The sequence below is a fragment of the Manis pentadactyla genome, chromosome 8, assembly GCF_030020395.1.
Source record: "Manis pentadactyla isolate mManPen7 chromosome 8, mManPen7.hap1, whole genome shotgun sequence".
NCBI classification, from domain to species: Eukaryota; Metazoa; Chordata; class Mammalia; order Pholidota; family Manidae; genus Manis; species Manis pentadactyla.
The window spans coordinates 101,586,051-101,606,327 of record NC_080026.1 but is presented as its reverse complement, the minus strand read 5'-3'; the positions used below and the strand labels follow the sequence as shown (position 1 = coordinate 101,606,327).

Here is a 20,277-nt window from a genome sequence, read left to right as displayed (position 1 = left end):
AACCTCCCCGCTCTACATTGGACTGTAGAGTGAGAAATGAACTTTATTGTGCTATTGTGTATATTGTGTTAAGCCACTAAGATTCAGAAGTTCTTTTTTTGCAACTAACATTAATACTATGATGAAAACCACAAATGGAACCTTAAAGTGCGGGGGTGGCTCCTAAAACAAAAACCTAAAATAAGTGGCACTGGCTTATGATGCCAGCTGTAGGAACAAAGGAAATTGATTCCAAAGGCAGAAAAGGTGGCAGTCCATGCTGTGTGATGGCAAAACACTCAGTAAAAATTCTCGCTTGTAATTACTTAAGAGGCAGGACATATGCTTACTGAGCTGTCCTCTCTAAGAGAAGCAGTTGGAAAGATCCAAGCTGTTAGTGTGAATTGGCTGCTGCTGGCTGGCAAGTTCAGGCAGTTTGCAGGAAGAAATGTGAGAAAATAAGAAAATTATATCAATTGGTATCTTGAAGTGGACCACTTCTAGGCCCCAAACAGTAGGAAGTAAGGTTGAGAAAACTATGAGCAACAAAAGCCTATGACAAAGGTGACAGTAAAGTTGTAGTGTTCCCACTCAGTCCTGACAGATTCAAGGTGGCTGCCACCATTAAGTTGAAAGAAGCATGAGGATAAGTAAAAAAGACACAAAGAAAAGAACTACATCTAGGGAAGTATTTTGAGTATAGTTGTGGCACAAGAACTATCTAGAAGGAAATCAATGAGAAGCTTATTAAGTTTCTGAGGAAATAATATTTCCAAAGAAAACAAAAGTCTAAGACAAAGACTAGTTAAGGCACAAAACAACACTCAGCCTTGGACTCCCAGCTTTCCAGAGGAAGGAAACAGACTCCAAAGTAGGCATAGCCCCAGAAATAACTTCCTCCCTACCACCCCCTTCAGATATCTCCATGGAGGATAATGGCCAATCCAAAGAATTCCCAAAGACAGGAACCAGGGGGCACAGAGAAATATGGGTGAAGTAATTCCTGTCCTAGAAGAGAAACAGAGTCTGATCAGACATTTAATGGTACTTCTGGTCGGGGAAACGTCATAATGCCCTCCTACTGCTTTGGACCACTGTCAACTTTGTCTTTCATTTCTTCCCTTTCGAAATAGGACACTGAATTTATTTGTCTGCTTGCCTCTGTATAATTGAGGATGAGAAAGGAGCAGGTATAACTTCAGCTTGTAAATTACTCAACCAAAAAGAACCACATGGGTGCCAGATGGGGATGACTGAGCATCACTCATGGCTTTTAGCTGGATTCAGTGGCTTTGGAGCAGGTTCTCAGGGGTGGAGGTGGGGAGGAATTTATTCTATACCGGGAGGAAGAATGAATGGGAAATTCTGTTGAACAGAGAGCAAATAGTGGCAGAGACAGACCATATGTTTTCCAAGCTCATTTCTCTTTCCTCCCAGGCATTGAACTACAATTCTCAAACTCTCCTGAAATTAGATGGAGGCCACTTGATTGAGTTCTGGCCAATAAGATGTGGACAAAGAAGCTGTATGATATTTCTAGGCCCAGTCCCTAAAACATCCCCCACATCCTCTATGCTCTTGCTTGTCCTTCATCTCCTATCTGGATGTCAACACGGAGGGTAACACTAGGCTCCTAAATGATTGCCCAGAGTGGAAACTCCCATCTGACCACTTTAAGAGCAACAAAGAAGTTTTTATTGTTTTAAGCCACGGATATTTCAGAATTATTTATTACAGAAACTAGTGTTAATCATGCTAATAAAATCTCCACAGTACTAATGTAACATGCTAAACGTTATATGAAAAATGGGCAGCTAGATGTTTACTCAGAGACTCCAGACCTTTTAAATACATTATTTCAGCTGTTAGATGATCACAGACCAGCCCATCTGATAAATTTCAATTTTCTAGGGACTGCATTTCTGACACAAATATACCCACCCACAATGAAACAATGGATATCTTATCTAAGGGTGCCTGAGGGGTGGGCCAGAAAGATGCCAAGTGAAGTGGGGAAAGCCTTAACATTGTTTACAGGTACGGTTCCAGATCGAATCCTGCGTCAGTGTCACAGATAGTCTGTCACTCAAGACCCAACCAGGGGAAGAGAAACCACCTGCATGTTTAGAAGACAAGAACTATGGGGCAGGAAAGAAGGAGAGGCAGAGAAGCTAATCAGAGACAGTGAGGCAACACAGACATGAGCAATGTAAGAAGCCACTACCACCCTCAGACTGGCAAGACACAGGGGGCAGGTGGTATATTCACAGCCCAGGAGTTAAGATCACCCAGCAGGAGAGAGAATCAAGGCAGACGGGTGCTGTAGGCACTGGAGACCTCAGAAGCCGGAATGCCTCCCAAGGCGGTGCAGGAAAGAGAGGAAGACCCTGCCATTCCCTGTCCGGTGTGTCCCCCTGACTAAAGCAGCACAAAGACAACCGACCTGGGAGCCCAAGAAAGACTGCCTGTGGGAGCCTGCCTGCCCACTTCACTGAGCAGGGCAAGGGGATGTTAGGCAGAGGATCTGGGCACACACAAGCATAGGATCCACAGAAACTGCCCTGAGACTGCCATGCTGTGTGGAAGGGTCATGTGGAGGGAGAATGATGACCAACCAGCCCCAGGCTCTCTAGTCATTCCAACCTGGTGCCAGACATGGAAATGAAAGAGCCACCTTGAACATTTCAGCTCCAGCAGACACAAGGTAGAGAAAAACTGAGGAACCAAACCACAGCTAGAATTTCAGTCTCAGAGATACAAGTAAATAAGGCCCCAGTTAAACAAACCACCCAACTATCCAGTCATCATTAAATAGACGAGCTATTTCTGAGCTCTGTCCGAATTCCAGATCCACAAAATCAGAAGCATAACAAATGTTGTTTGATGCCACTAAACAAACAAAAACTTTTTTAGTACACCATGGGATTTGAAAAAGATAACTTGAATGAGAAATACTGGCTGCAAGAAGTGCCATTCCTACCCTAGCCGCTGAAGTGGCTCCTATGTAAAAAGCAGTTGCTCACCATTGGCATTGACTTTGATTCCGAATAACATGTGTGACCTCTGCAGAGCAGGAGCAGGGATGCCAGCTGAAGGCTCATCCTGGCAAAGTTCTCTTCTGCTTGAGCCCAGAGGACAGGGGAGGTCTGTGAAAGCTGGCACTCTTCCAACTGCCGAGGGGCGCTCCAGCCACTCTGTTGCCTGACACAGCAACCCCGTCTTGCCTTACCGGGAAGGCAGAGAAAGATCCGGCTTTGTTTAACTACATTATTGGGGATAAATGAACCTCACTTACTGGGCATTTAATAATAACGATAGCTAATGTTTACTGAGCATCTCACAAATGATATTAAATTCCTTATCACCATTCTCAAATGGTCACTCAAACTGCCTGGCAGTTTCGGAAGTAAGCTAAATACCCATCTTCTCTCAATACCCACCGCCATCCTCTTTCTCCTCTGTAAGCTGAGAACCTCACCTCATGTTTCACTGTGATCACCAAAACTAGACTTCTTCCTGCCATCTGATTTACTTCTTTTCTCTTTCAACAATTGAGGAAGTACCCCTCCTCCTATTAAAGACCTCCTTCCATTTGTGTTCTAGATCATCCCACCACCTTCACCCTCTCCACTGATCATTCTATCAGCATTCAAATAGGCTCCACGTTGAAAACTTTGCTTTGTCCGCTAAGGTCCCTCCAGGTACTGCCCTGTTCCTCTCCTCATCACCAGACCCTCACTGCTTGGAACAATGGCTTGCACATGGTAGCATCATTTTTAAATATTTGTTGAATGAATATACAAAATAGAGATTGTTAGAGCTAGGACATTTTTAAAAGAGAAATGAGGCTCTTTTGGAAACAAGATTCAAGACCAGACTGCAAAAAAATTTCAGTAAGAAATAAGAGAACCCAATAATTGTGATGAACTGCATGCAGTACTGTTCAGGCACTGGAATATCATAGCAGATGTTCACAACCATGGTGTGTAGGTAATACGAGATACACCGCCTTTTGGGAGGCACTATGGGTGAGTTATGAGGCATGCAGTTTCTAGAGCCACCTAGACCTGAGTTCAGTGTCAGTTAATAATTTTTTGCTTTGTGAACTTGGACGAGTTAATGAGCCCCTCTCAGCTTTAGGGGTTCCTGCAACTGGAACATGAGGATAGTAATAGGACCCATTTCAAATGACTACTCTGATTAAAGAGACAACACTTACAGTGTAAATATTAGATAATAAGACTAAAATTTTGCTAAACCCAGCTCCATTCCTAAAATTATGCCCAATACTTAGGGTCACTCTGAGTATAGTCTATCACATTTCTAGGCAGCCGTACCCCATCCTTAGCCAAATCATAATTAGAAGATACTCAAAAAATATTGATGACTGACAGGGAATTTGTTCATGTGGGGTATGTTTCATTGCTGTACAGTTGTTATTGGTAGTGCTGATGCTATATTTTCCCGTCTCTGTTGACCAAAAAAACCCCAAGGAACCTAAATAGGCAACAAGAGTATTAAGTAGAAAATACTCCATCAGCAGAGAGAAGAGTAACCAGTTTAGATGAACAATAACAGAAAAGGACTGGCCTGGGCCTTCTCCAATGATTAGTTCCAATGGGTAATTTTCCTTACATTTGATTTATCCTAATGGGAAGGACCTTCTGTTCAGCAAGTATCTGTGAAGTGCCTACCATATTTGATACAGCATATGCTAAGAGTACCTCCTCTACATCCACCCCAACCTTAGTTAACCTCTATTTGATATTTAGAGTTCACCTTGAGTATCATCTCCTCTGCTAAAGCTTAAGACAAGGTCAGGGCACTGGCGGACATGCTCTGACGGCACTGGGAGCCTTACCTTTCTTGCACTTTGCAGGTGCACTTACACCTTTACTTTTGTGGTGATTATGTGTTGAATGCCTGTCTTTTCTGGAATCTAGATAAGGATAGGGACTTTGTCTGGTTTTGCTCAAGCTTGTATCTCTGGTACTTAGCTTGGTGCCTGCTCTGTAGTAGTTGCTCAATTCCAAGGAAAGGAGAAGACTGAGGCCCTGATGAGGCTCTCATGTCACTGTTAATGACAAACACTGTTATTCACCAGAGCAGTTTTTGCTTGTTTTTGGTGACCTCTCACTCCCCAAGGCAGCTCTGCTCCTAGGGCCCTGCAGAAAGCAGTATGAAAGCCTTTATATATATATTTTTTAATTAAAATACAGTTTATATACAATATTATATTGGTTTCAAGCATACAACATAGTGATTTGACAGTTAAATACATTATTAAATTACATGCTCACCTCCACTAGTATAATTACTGTCAACATAGACGTTACAGAACTATAGACTGTATCCTCTATGCTGTACTTTCATCCCCATGACTCCTTTATATTATGATTGAGATTTTGTGCCTTTTTATCCCCTTCACCTATTTCTCCCACCCACCCATGCAAATCATTTAAAATAGTCTCTTGTATTTCTTGCATGATGTGCCCCATGGCAAATCTCTAAAGAAGGTGCCAACACCAATAACAAAACAAAAACAAAAAAAAGTTCATCTAGGATCAATATTATTCTGGTAGTCAAAGTTCTAGTAATTCTTTTTGAACTATGCCTTGAATTATCTTTTCTGGGTGCTCACACTGTAACATAAATGTGGCTAAGTGGATGGATGCTTGGGAATGCTTGATGCTATCTCTATTTTAGCAAGTACCTAAAATTTCTATAGTGATAGTGTGTAATGATGGTGTGGCAACGGGTTTTGTGTGTGTCTTCAGAAAGTAACAGTAAATCACCTCTTATATGGTATTTTCCAATATTATTATATTTGGTCTCCCAGCTAAGGACTTCCTCCCCCAATCTATTCTCCAGCCTGCTACTAGAGGTCCTTACAGAATGCAAATCTTGTGGTTTCTGACAGCCTAGAACTCTTGAATAATTTCCTGTGGCCCTCAGGAACAAGTCCAAGCTCTTTGCTATGTGCAGAAAACCATCTGAGATTTGGACCCCCATCTAATGTTTTCAGCTGCTATAGCTCACGTCCTCCGTTGGTAAACTGTTCTTCAGCCTTGTGGAACTGTTGGCAGTTTTCCAAACATGCCAGATGGTTTCATACCACCCTCAAAATCTCTACTCCCTCAGTTCTGAATGGATTTCCTTCAATCTAACCTGAAGAAATCCCATTTTTATTAAAAATTCAGCTTGAGGGTCATTTCCTCCCAGAAACCTGTTTTAACATTCATCTCAGCACCCCCTACACTTTCCCCTCCCCCAGGCTCACTCTCTCGAGTCCTCTGGAGTTACCTCTCATTGCACAGGTGACATACTTCACTTTGTTCATTGTTTCTTCCCTTAGAGCAGCCAGGGTAATCTGCAAAAGACCCCCTGCCTTTCTCCCTAAGAGAAACTGACCTTGCCTAAAACAGTCCCTTTTTTCTCTTGCTAATATAACTCCCCCACCTCCCGTCCATAAAATCTTTCCATTCTGTGCAGTTCTTCAGAGCATCTCTCTCCTTGCTAGAGGGAATGCTACCCAATTCATGAATCCCTTAATATAGCCAATTGATCTTCAAATTTACTTGGATGAATTTGGTTTTTTAACAGTATGTACTGGAGATGCTAGAAAACCATCTGATTTCTCTTTCCCCTGAATAGTAAGCCCCTTGAGAACAGTGAAGGCACCTATTTTGTCTTTGTATTCCCACCATCTTTAGTGTCCACAACAGAGCACACACTTAAAAAAAGACTGGTAAATAAATGAGTGAATGAATGAAGGGAAAGAAATGGCTTGTGGATTCCTTTCTCCCACATGTTCTTCCAAACATTACTTGTTCCATGCCCCTGGTGGATGGAGCACATGATAGCTCATGCCTCTGAGTTACACCGCTGAGACACACACTCCTGAATAAACCTGTGAGATGCCACCTGACTTCCTACCACATGCCGGTGTAACTGATCCAGTGCATCAGCGTGAGAAGGCGGGAGAAAGGAAGCAAGTGGAGGACGTTCTGTCCCCAGGACCAGTACTTCTGCTCTGCCTGGGGCTGAGCCACCTGGCTCAGGCCTTCCTCACCATGCCTGGGAATCAAGCTGAAGAGAACAGATCCTTGGAGATACTGCATTGCTAAAGTTCTTATTTGGATCTCTGATGTAAATTGCTTCCTAAACTACTCAGCTTAAATTATATGGGAATTTGAAAATTTATGTATTTGAATATTTAGAAGTGGCAGTGGAGATTTTTTAGCAAATCTACAGTAGAAAGTGAGAGACACTCTGGGTGAAATATCACCTAAGTCATCTATTCAGTCATAAATAATTACCAAGAGTTTCCTAGGGATACAATGATGAACAAGAGTCATCTGCCTTAGTGGAGATCACAGTGCAGTGGGGGGAGACAGACAAACCAATAGTAATATCTAACTTTTTCATAGCACTTATGATGTGCTGGGCACTTTACATATATTAACTTATTTCATCATTGTAACAATTTGGTGATGTCCTATTATTATCCCCGTTTACAAATGAGGGAACAGGTGTATTGAAGAGTCATAAACTGAAAGAGTCATGAAGGTGAAGTGTAGGGAGTAGGAAGACTTAATCTAGTCCTAAGGGTCAGGGAAGGTGTCTCTAAATCTAAGAGGTTGAAGTGAAGATCTGAGGACTGAGTTGGGATCTAGTAGACAAAGAAGCCTGAGGGAAGAGAGTTTCAGGGACTGGAAACAGCAGATGCAGAGGGATAATCATTTGTTCGAGGAACTGACTGACAGGCTGCTCTATAGCAGGGGAGGCAGGCAGAGGCCACAATCACCTAGGTTTTTTCCTCTATGTCTTCAAGTAGTATAATAAGGTCCGAGAAGTAGAGAGAGATTTGGATTTAGTCGTAGCTTTGCTCTTAATATATAATAGCCTCAGTCATTTCTCTGTGGCTCAGTTTCCTTATCTGAAAAAATGAGTGGATGCAACAGAGTCCTCAAGAGGTCCATACAGTTCTAGAGTTGGGGTTCTAGGTCAGGCTCTGCTAGAAGGAAGTGCCAATCTGAGGTGCAAGCTCAGGCTGTTGCTGAGCATGCTAAGGCCCAGGGGACCTGGCAACTCAGTGGACCTGCCAACATTTGCCAGCACGGACTCCTCTGTAGATTGAATAAATACAAATGATAGAGAACATAACATGTAATAAATCATACAGTAAGTATGACTGTGAGCATGGTTTGTTCCCCTTGCTTGAAATGAAGGGTGTACTGTTAACAATGACAGGGTAATAATGATAACTACCTTTTTGGAGCATTTACTGTGTGCCAGGGATTGTACCAGGTACTTCCAAGTACATGTCTCATAGCTCCTTGTTAGACTCAAAAGCTGAGGCCTCAAGGGATTACATAACTATGGGAAGGTCCTCACCACCCAAATTTGTCCTGCCTACTGAACATGCCTAGTCCTGTTTTCTAATGCCAGGTGTGTTAACTTGAGCAATGACCTTCTCTGGGTTTGCTCAGTGGCTGAGTTGGAATCTGAACCAGCTCTGACTCCAAAGCTTATGGTGTTGCCCACCATGCAATGCTACCATCTCTTAAAACACAGGCAACTCCTTACTCTATAAATAGAATGACATTGTCTCTTGAAGTTCTTTCTGGGTGAGGAAAGTGCTTTTTATAGCTTGGACTGCTTCTGTTTACTTGATCTCTTCCAGCACTGGTTAATCCTGCTTACAGCTTTGTCCTTCACTGTCCTTACACTGTATTCCTAGGTTTCCTCCCTGCAAAAGACAAGTCCACGAAACCACATGATGTCTATATGTGTGCCAGCAAAGAAATTTCACTCCCTGCCTCCCTAGATCGGCGTACCTTTCTATAAATAATCATTCTTCTCCTTCCCCTCAGGCCTGTGACTAGTTTGGTCACTTAACCACACAACCACACACACTCACAAAGCGGGGAAGGAGGGGTCAGCGGGGACACAGGTGGGAGGGGGCAACGTGAATGACCTTGCAAAGGTATTGAGCCCACAGGGAGCAGGATTAGCAAACCTGAAACCTGCACAAATGTTTGTCTTCCTCCCCGTTCCTCCCGAAGCTGCCTAATCCTCTCGCGCCCTCTCGGCTCTCTCCGCCATACAAAGCTCAACCAGCCCATCTCTTTGCAAAGCCAGAGAACTTCAGTCCCCATGTTGAAACTCGTCGGTGGCTGTGGCGGGCAGGACTGGGCATGCTCAGTAGCAGGTCCAGGTCTGGGAGGCGAGGAAGCCGCGTTTGAAGTCGCGGGGCCCGGGGGTCCGGGGGAGGCGGGCTGCGGGGTCCCCAGCTGGGGGTGCGCGGGGATCCCGAGTTCTGCGCCCGGAGCGGACATGCTCCAGGCCGCGGCGGCGGGGCCGGCGCGTGGGGGCCAGGGCGCGGAGGAGGCGGGGGAGCCGGTAGGAGGAGGGGAGGAGCGCCCGGCTCGCCATTCCCCGGCGCCCGCTCTGCGGCTGCTGAATCGGAAGCCGCAGGGAGGATCCGGGCAAATAAAGACGCCCGAGAATGACCTCCAGCTAGGCCGCCTGAGCCGGGGCCCGCGCGCTGCCCCACCGGCCTCCGGCATGGGCGACCGGGGCAGGCAGCCGGAGCGCTCGGCACCGCACGCCCCGGGAGCTCCCGCGGACGCCGGCGCTGGCGCGGTGAACGGGCTGCTGCACAACGGCTTCCACCCGCCGCGCCTCTGCAGCCGAGGCCCCGCGAGCGGCGGCGACACTGCGCCCCCACGCCTCCCGCTCCTGCCCGAGCTCCAGCCGCAGCCGCCGCCCCCTCTGCACGACTCCCCGGCCAAGAAATGCCGGCTGCGGAGGAGGATGGACTCGGGGAAGAAGAACAGGCCGCGTAAGTCCCCCGGGAGGGGAGCACCGGCGTGAGGCGGGCGCAGCGTTCGGGGCCCGACGCCCGGGATCCGAGGGGCAGGCGCCCCAGCGCACCCGGTGCTCCCTAGCGCCCACCATTGGGGGTGGACGGAGGGGGCGCCCGGGTCTGGATCTTTCCCCGGGGGCGCCAAGCCCTAAAGATCGCTGCCTGAACCTGACCCTTGTTTGCTTCCATCTGTAGAATGGGCCAGTTGTACGCGGAGCCTGAGCTGCGGCTTAGGCTCAATAAAAGGCGAACGCATTGCCCGCCTTCTAACTTGTCGGTGGGAAAATGCACGTGTGGGAACATTTGATGGGGTCCGGAAGTAGGGGTAGAGTAGAACTAACAGCCGGAGCTGCCCCCTCTCCCTTCTCGCGCTCTTCCTTTCTCAGAGAGCTCCTCTTTCGGGGGTTGACGCTCCAGCAGCCAGCTTGCCCTTTGAATTCCAGAGCAGCCTCCTGCACCGTGGGTTTATTGGCGAGCTCAAGGCCTGGAGGCGTGGAGTTTGACAACCCTCCAAATCACAGACTATTAAACGCTGCTTCTTCGCAGCCAATGAGAGGACTTGTTGGGAGGGACACACCCACTGATACCATGTGGGTTGGAACTATCTGGACCAATGAAGATTGGAGGTGAATTTTTTTTTCGGGGAGAGGGGCGGTAGAGTTGAGGGTTTCAGTGGTAATGCACAGCGCAGAAAGCTGGAATGCATTATTTCAGCATCTACAGCTTGTGTATAAAATGTTCATTTGTAAAGAGTACCTTCCCCGCAGTACGTTCTGGGATGTAAATTTGTAGACCGAGTTTACAGCCGGATTTTCCTAGCTGAGCTGAACCTCATTCAACTGGTTCTTTCTGGTTGGCTTTCATGAAGCTTTTAAATGGCAAAAAGCAAAGTAAGTAGAGAGCGTGCTAATAAGTGCATTCAACAAGTGATGGCATTCAAACATGCACCTTTTGCATACACTTTAGTCTGTTTGATATAGGGAAATTGATAGAGAGCTTTTGGATTTATCTGTGTGAAAGCTTGTTATTTGGCTAACAGGTTCTGTTTGGCAAACTTGTTTCTCTCTGTTTCTCAGTTTAGAGTCTTAGCGTTTCGGATCCAATTAAAGTCCCTGAGACATCGGAAAGTATTTGAACGTGACTGTAGGACGAGGTGACTGATAACTTGTGTGTTGCAGTTCTGAAATGTTTAGGTTGAAAGTAAGGTCTTGTCTGGAACTTTGAAGCCACACAGCAGATTTGGCTACAGTTGTAAAGGAAAGCATCTAGCACCAGTATTTGTATTTGCTTTTGTTTTTGAGACTCGTTAGGAAATGACTTTGTTTATGGACTTAATATTGATTACTTATGATTTATTAACCCTTTTACCTTTTCGGAAGCCATGTTTTAGTTATTTCTCTGATCTGCATTCACAGGTTATATGAGAGTTTGCAATTTAGTAGCTAAAATAAAATGAAAGAACTGTATTGAACTTTTGTTTAGTATCGCTAGCTAAAATGGTCTATGTTTAATTGAGGGTGTAACACCTCTTGAAATAATTCTTGTAGAATTGACAATATACTGTCTTAATAATAGCCTGGAGGCAGAGAAAAAAATAACCTTTAACCTTAACTTGTGCTTGCGAACCTACAGGAATTATTATTTTACAATACAAGAAAATATAACTTCATGCCTGTGTGCTTTCTGTCAGAAGTTGAAGCAGTTTGTATGTTTTACAAAATAAAAACCTCCATTATTTAATTTTAGGAACCATGATACTGATTTATAAACTTTTAAAAAGGATTCATCGAAATTGACTTCTTGTTTTCCTATCATGTTTTGTTTTCTCAAATTTGAACAAAGATTTATGAAGTTTTACCTATTCCAAGTCACATTTGCTATGTTCACTACCAAAATTTCTTAGTTCAAACTAGTTTTAATATCTTTATGCTTGCCTATTTACATTTAGAAATCTTTTTTATTTTAAAAAACATGTTACTCAATCAGTTGATATTTAGGTACAATTTTTGATGACTGGCAGGTTTTATATGAACAGTTATTAGAAAGAGTATTATTGGGTGCTTCAAATGGAATTTAAGAGTATGTTGGGGTGGAAGCATCAAAGCTGGACAACTAATTCCCACTTACCAATTTACGACATCAGATGCCTGCTTCTGTCCCAATCAGAAGCAGCGCCTGGAATGCATATGTGGGTAGGTGTGTTTCTATTTGGTGATGTTTTGGGTGGAGTGCAATACACATTAAAATACTTAATGTTTAAAAATGATGAATTGAATGAAATAATACAGTAGTGTTTGATTATTTTAAAAATTTAAATCTGACCCCTTAGTGCAGGACTACTCACAATCTTATAATCTAAAAAATCAGGCCAGTGGCAAGTTGACTTTACTAAACCAGGGAAGGGGAATATTGATCCTCTGTTTTCATCTCACCTATCATTGTCTTACTCTACTTATCCTTGGAAAGGTTTTCTAAGACTGACTGCGTCCTCAAGCTTCCTTAGTTACTTTACCTTACCCTGCTACTTAGCAGCCGAGTGCCCTCAACCAAGTTACCAGCTCTCTTCTTGAAATGCTGGAGTTGTCTTAGGTCATCTCCAGGTGTTGTTTCTTGTACCCCTAAAACTGATGATACTTCGGAGCTTAACAGTTCTTCCTATATGATCTATATGATGTCTACACTAGTTACTCCCTCTGCCACATGACTTAGCATTTAATTATGCTTTGTTTTTGCCAATTGTTTCATGGTGTTGCTTGTCTTATCTCCCCAAGGCAGTTGGCAGTCTAGGTATAGATGTATTTTTTTCTCCAGGCCTTACACCTTGGGCGCCCAGGTATTTGATTGTTGTCACAAAAATAAAGTACAAGTGACATCATTACTACCTCACTAAGGTAGTTGGTTCCCTCCCTACAAAGATGGCAAAAGGCCTTCAGTGGAGTTTTCATAAGGTAGCAGTAGGGAGAGTTCTTTAGTATGTTCCTTGGTGCTCTAATTCTTTGACACATACATAGTAGCACCTTTCAGAGTCAGTTCATTTCCCAAATATTTTGAAACTAATGATAGTCCTAATTAAATGCTGTGAGGGCCTAATATGTTGTAAATGGTGTACCCATTCAAACTGGAGAGGGCTTGAGTTTCAATTGTAGCTGCATGATGTGGGGCCAATTATTTAATCTTTATGCTTCAATTTCAGTTTAGAAAGATGTATATAATCATTGTTACCTCACTGAACTGGTGTGAGGATTAAATGAAGTGGTGTATAGAGAGAGAGACGTTAGATCTCTGCTTAGCATCTAGCAGTTATTTAGTAAATGCCAGCAGTCATCGCCGTCTACGGAACACCACCCACTGTTAGTCCATAGGACAGGGCAGTTGAGCCGGCAGAGACAACCTCAGATTGACTTTCTTACTTAAAAAAAAATTCAGTTCTAGAATAAGAAAGACCAACATGTTTTATTTGATTAGCTATAACACTCTTATCCCACAATTACTTTTTCTCTTACCCTTTCCCAATAAAAATACTGGATAATACAAAAATGTAGGAAAAAAGGTAGAAAAAAAGTACTCAAAATCCTATTACTCAGAGAAAACAACTGTTTAAAGGTAATTTTTTAAAGTCATATTTTAAAGGTAATTTTGGATCATACAGAGGTAAGACTTTGACAACATTTTTATTTGAATATTATATCATATCCCCTAACATCTAAACTACATTGATCTATACTAACCACACTAGAGGGAATAAGGATTTAATATGGGTATCTGTTGAACCACTGTTGTGTATTTGAAACTAGCATAAGATTGTATAACAATGATACTTTAATAAAAAAAAATTTTATCATAAGCCTTTTCTGACGGCATTAAAACATCATTTTAGTGGCTATATTATATTCCCAGTGTTCCATTATATGGATATATCAGATTTATTTAACCTGTCTCTCATAGCTATAGGCTGCAGCTAGGGTCTCCACAACAGCAACTTTGTACATAACTCTTACATTACTATTAGTGAAATTGGTGAATACATACTTTTAGAGGAGGAACAGAAATGGCACAAAGTGGTATATATAGATGTCACCTTGAAATCCTAGATATTTATGACCCCAGGGACACTGTTAAATGAGCCACACTTGCAGACCGAGGAGAAAAATTGTTTGAGTCACCCAGCACAATGCTGCCAAAAAGGCAAATATTTGAGCATCATCAGAAGGCTCGGGGATAAATGCTGCCCTCTTCCTTCCCTATCCTGTTGGGTGGCAACAGGCAGGAATACGGCCTGGACCAGTGCCAGCAGCCTCCTTGGGAAGGTCTGACTTCCAAGTGGTCCAGATAGCACACTGGCAGAAAAATGGATGAGAGTTCATTATGCTCCTAACATACCCTGGGTACATGCTGAAGAAACCCAAAATCTATTTCTCTAGTTTTAGTAACATTGTGAAAGTTCAAGGCTTTAATTTTCTAAATAATGGGATATTTAGTTTTTGGCATTTGGGCTTCCCACTACCTCTGAATCAGGCTAATTAGAAAAATGAGGATTAAAAAAATAAATAAGGCAGAACTTTCTGGTTGTATCTGCATAGAGGATGGGCATATATGTGGTCTTTTTTTTTTAACATGTTTGATACTTCTGAATGGATAGGAAGCATTGCAAATTCAAGAACAGAAGACTAAAATGGAAAGCAAGGATGTACTCTAGTACTGCTACCTTCTAGGATATGGTCAGATTCCCAGGTTTATCAATAAAATTATGAATTGTGCAATGCCCATTTGCACTGAAGATTAAGAATTTATGGCCCAAGAGTCCAGCGTCTTAAGTTTAACTCAGGTATCAGGATCTGTTAGACATGAATACCACTTTTCCCCAAAGACCAGTTAATGAATTTCAACATTAATACAGGCATGTTTAATTTGGCATACTGACCAAAGATGAAAAGAGTGCTGTTAATTTTTAACACATGCAACATTTAACACGTGAATAAAACAAAATTCATTATGGTTTTGGAGATGAAATTAGTAGGGAAACAAAATTGAGTTTTTTTTGCATGTGATAATTTGGTTTTTAATAGCATGCATGTGTGTGTGTGTGTTTTAAAACAAACCAATTACCATGAAAATAATAAATCAATGTTTGACTTCTACTGTATGTAATTTCATGTGCTGTAATATGTAAGCCAGCATTCTATCTTGGGATAACAGTATTCTGTATCAGATATGGAAGCTGTTCAGTGTACCCAGCGTGACGCACAGAATTTCTAAGTAGACCTTTTCTCTAGATAGTGCAGCTGTCAAGCTTGGTATCACATTACTTAATCTATGATGTCTTCTAGATGCTTAGAGTTGGCTCATCATATGTGTGTCTGTGTGCGCATGTGCATTTTCTCCTTGGGAATATATTTGAAAGCAGCAATTTGAAGGGGTGAAGGAATTATATTGAAATAATGATCTGGATGTTCCAACAGTTTGGAAAGAGGATGGAGAAATTCATGACATAGTGGGTACCTACAATAATCACTCTGAGTAATTAAAGTAGCTATTACTGAGCACCAGCTATGTGCCCATTGTTCTGTGTATGTTTCTACAAAAGCCTGCAATTACCACTCCCACTCTCCATTTCCCAGATGGGGAAAGAGAGGCTTAGAGAAGTGAAGCACCCTACCCCAAGCCCTGTAGTCAGTGAATGGCAGGGCTAAAATGCAACCCCCAGTCTAACTCCATTGCCAGCTAGCTGGCTTTCTTTTCTGCCGCAGTAAGCCTGTTATTTATGTTGGGAAAAGGAAGTGTTCTACAAAGCTTCAGAAAAGATAAGTGTCTGCAGTCTGTGCACCTATGGCAAAAAGCTCATCTGTGTATCTGTGCAAGTAACAGTAGCCGACGTTAAAGGGCATTACTCTGTGCTCGATACAGAGCTAAGCGCTCTGGGTGGATCATCTCATCGAATGCTCCCAGACCTGGATTCAGAGCCTCACTGCACTGCTTCCAAACAGGGTAGCCGAAGACGGGATTCTAACTTCTCAACGACTCACTTTGGTGAATAGTGATAATGATGCCCATCTTATCAGTTGTGAGGCCAGATGTGGAAAATATAGTGTAGAGCAGAATGCCTGCACCCTGTTATGTGTGTGTGGTAAAAGATATTTTACTATTATACTAGCTAATATTAATAAAAGGCATTCAATGTTAATATTATTGCTTTTACTTAGTCACAGAGGCTTTCAAAACTTTCTAAAATCTCAGGATTTCCATGAACTCATCCTGCCCCAACTGAGAACCTTTAGAATTGGGTTTCAGGGTCTGACATCATGTCTTGAATGGAAGCTCCCCAGATTCCCTCTGACGCTTTTACAAGCAGAAAGCATGACCTGTGTCACAAGTCTTGACCTCATTGTCACTTTCATAATTCACTCACTGCAACTCCTGTGACCGAGTAAGAGTGTGCCCTGTCTGAGAGTTCTCTTGGCAACTTCGTGAATTAGAAAACTGTGTCACTTATGTTACTGCTAATCTAGTGTCAGGACAAAGTTATTTTATTTTTATTTTTCCTTTATTATTATTATTATTATTATTTTTTGGTATCATTAATCTACAATTACATGAAGAACATTATGTTTACTAGGCTCCCCCCTTCACCAAGTCCCCCTGACATACCCCTTCACAGTCACTGTCCATTAGCATAGTAAGATGCTGTAAAATCACTACTTGTCTTCTCTATGTTGTAGAGCCCACCCCATACCCCCCCACATTATACATGCTAATTGTAATGCCCCCTTTCTTCCTCCCCACCCTTATCCCTCCCTTCCCACCCATCCTCCCCAGTCCCTTTCCCTTTGGTAACTGTTAGTCCATTCATGGGTTCTGTGATTCTGCTGCTGTTTAGGACAAAGTTATTTTTAAAAAAGAAATAATCTTCCTTTGATCTTTACTGTTGGATATCTCAACCCTTGAGTGAGGCAGATATGCAGGAAAGAGATGAGAAGAATTAGGAAGGTGGGCACTTTTCCTTTATAAAAGCTGCATGAATTGAACAAGGCTTCAGAATTCATAGCAGCTGCATCCAGCTCCCAGGCTTTCTGTGTAACTCACAGACTAGCAAACTGGCTTGGCAGAGGATGAGATGCATATTTCTGGGCACTTGTTGCCTTAAAGACCAGCACGTGAAACTTCTGGTGTGCCTGGCCTTGACTCTGTGCTGAATCGGAGGGCACAAGGCCTTAAGATAGCAGCTCAGGACAGACTGGACCTGCATGAACCTCTGTGAACTGTGGCCAGCCTGGGCAGTGCCAGTTACTAAGAATCCTCTGGGGCCTCTGGACAAACAAATCCTTTGCAGCCTGAGATGAGCAGTCCTGGAGTGCAAATGGGAGGGATGGACTTAGTCGACTTCAAGTTCAATATAGGTCAGCAGTATGGCAAGGCTTCCATCAAAACATAAACACTCAGTTAATGTCAGCTATTATTATGGTGGGTGGTGTTAGATGTCTTTCCTTACACGAAGTCAGGATCTGCCTCCCCATAACTTACACCCTGTCTTCCTTGACAATGCAGGGTTCTATCTTATACATGACATCTCATTAGATATTTAAAGACAGCTATTTTATCTTGACTTTTCCTTAAGGTCCTTCCTTCTAAAGAACTAAGACCACACTCTCGCCTGCTAGACTCCACCACCCATGTTATTCAGCTTGGGTTGTACTGGGTTGCTGGAAAGTATTGCAGCTTAGACTGGAGGTTGGCTTCTTGGGGTTGTCATAAAGGGAATCAGGTAAGTATTGACTTGGGTGGCCTTGAATGGTGAGATTTAGTAACCCCTATGGTTTCCACAAAGGCTAGCCAGCTTTATTCCTTTGGGCCAGTTAGACTCTGAATGAGATACTCAGCTTCATATAATACCACCTGGAGTGTAGCCTGAAACCAGTTGCCTCACTTGATTTTACTCAAATGCTATAGCAGTTCCATAAGTCACTAAACTCTGTATGCTTGGAAGATTGAACATAATTGCAGCTGTTTATCATTCCCCAATTATCTGTATTTGGTGAAAAACATCTAAAGAAATGCTTTGTATTTAGGGGAAATGTCATGTATTTTAAGAAAGGTAATGTCAGTTTGGTCAAGGAGATAATCTTCTTGCCTTTCATGGAAGGTTTTTACTATGAGGATGTGGTTTGAATGTGATTTATTCTTTAGGATGACCACATAATATTTCTTCAACAGTTTTAAAGAGTGGTAGAGGGTACCATTAACAATTATGCCAGGGCCACAGTCATACACTGGGATTATCCTTGTCAAGCCAGGAGTCCTCGTGGTGTGCTGGAGCTGGCTGCCACAGGCTCTGGGAGCTGGTTAGACACATTACTTCCCAATTTTGTACTCAGTGTCCTTGCATTGGTGAGGCACAAAATCATCCATAGTGGGTGTATTTGCATAATGGAAACTGGAAAATGCTGAAAATCAGGGCTTTATTTTCAGAGAGCCAATTGTTAAATATTTACCAGTACACCACTGACTGGGATACAGGTCACAGGTCACTCAGAGAACAGTCCCAGGGAGGGAGCATCAGTAATACAGACTGAATTATTAAAGTATTTGAGGCAGAGAATAAGAGGGAAAGGTCAGCCTGGCCTCTGCTAAGTAGGGACAATAGCAGAGGATGAAAAGTTAGACAAGGGAGATTCATTCTCAGGAAAGAAAGTACTGTATTCTACAAACTGAGGCCCACTATGAGACAAGGTTAGAATTTAGAATCACATCATTGTCTGCCTCCCTTTCTCCCTTTTAAATTTCTACTTTGAGTATAGCTGGGCTCAGTGCTGGATTATCCAATAGATTGAACAAGCTGGTGTTAGTGTACCAGCAGTGCAGCAGGGGAACCAAGGAAAGGAGAAGAAAATATACATGCCGTTATGTATATAGATAGATAGACATTATATGTATATAGACTGATAGATGTTGTATCTATCTGTATACATGCGTGCAGCAAAGTTTCATCACAGGAAAGTCATAACTTGGGTCTTTATACTTATTTCATGATTCGCTATTGTTTTTATTTTGAATGACTTGAATTATTTTGTTACGTGTTATTATTTGTGGTTTGAGGAACACCAGCATTTTTTCTTTAAATAGGGGTCAGTCAGGCCCTAGGTGAGCCTCATACCTTTCTAGGGTGCTTGGTCCCCTTATTGCTGCTGCAGTGGCAGGGTGGAGTTGCCACAGTGTCTTCATTTCATATTTCTGGTTAGTGCAGGCAGGTTGAAATTTGTCCCAGCCAAGAGGGAAAGGAGTTTGGTATGTTTGGTTCCGTAAGTAGGATCTGTGAGGCAAAAGAGGGACTTCCCCAGTTCATCCCCATTTGAATTTTACTCCAAAGGTAACTCATTGTGCTCCGTGTGGCCTCTCATCTCCTGAATGAATATTTGGAGCAAGTGGAAAGATTTTTAAAGAGATTGTTTTATTTAGGAGAATTTCAAGTGTTATACAAAACTAGAGTGTATAATAAAACTAACTGCTAATTCCTCACCACTCAACTTCTATAATTATCAACCCATGTCCAATCTTATTTTATCTATTACATACAAGCCTTCACCTCCCAAACTGGATGATATTGCAGTGAATCTCAAGAATCATATCATTTCAGTGATAAATGTTTTCATCTGTATTTCTAAGAAAAAAGAACTCCTTTTTAAAGACATAAACATAATCTATTATTTGCTGAAAAAGTTAACAATGTGTTATACCTAGTTGAGGCTAGTATTTTGTGATCCACAGTCAGATGAATAAATTCAGTTATCTAGCCACAGTTAAAATTGTTACATCCTGTTTGTTGAAGAAAAACTGATATTCTGTTGCCCCAGAGGTTTATTTGTTTGCCAGTACCTGCTATGTTTGTTTATGATTAATTTTTAACCACTTTTTCTCGGTCTGAGATTTGAAACCTTATTCTTGGAATGAAATAGTCAGTGCCCAAAAGGGTACTTTGGGATCACCTCAGAATCACTGGACTAGAAGTGATTAGTCTCTCCTATGTAGTTTTTGTCTTGAAATTGAGATAAGAGATTAGGAACAGTAGTGAAGGAATTCCACCCCTCTCATTTCCCCTGAAGTCATTAGGGTGGGGGCCGGCAAGCTAGCGCCCACCCTAAAGAAGGTGAGAAGTGAAGGATGGGGCTCAGGCCTGGGAATCTGGAGGTGCTGGATTCAGAGTTGAGCCTGGGGTTTATAGGAGGTTAACAGGATGGGTACTGCTGAAGTGTGTTGAGATTTGCAATTCTAGGTAACCTTTAGAACTGTGACTCTGTATTAGAGTAACCGCAAGAACAAAGGAAAAGATCCCGAATCTATTTAGTATCTGTATCAGTTTTGTTTGGCAAGCGTTCCTGGGCCTGAAACCAGTTAAATGTCAGTGAATTCTTATCTGTATGTAACTGTCAGGACTG

At 42.6% G+C, this 20,277-nt stretch overlaps 1 protein-coding gene across 3 annotated transcripts in view; it reads left to right on the top strand.

Annotated features, from left to right (window-relative positions):
* Positions 1 to 9,123: 9,123 nt before the first annotated feature.
* The window catches only part of PANK1 (pantothenate kinase 1), a 50,828-nt gene continuing 39,674 nt past the window's right edge, over positions 9,124 to 20,277 (top strand). The window contains exon 1 of one of the 3 annotated variants that reach the window (XM_036928694.2): positions 9,124 to 9,826. In XM_036928694.2, coding sequence (XP_036784589.2) covers positions 9,139 to 9,826 — 688 coding nt within the window. In that variant the 5' untranslated portion in view covers positions 9,124 to 9,138. Of the gene's footprint in view, positions 9,827 to 10,520; positions 10,741 to 20,277 lie in introns of those variants that run through there. The other 2 variants (XM_036928695.2, XM_036928696.2) reach the window with 2 other exon arrangements.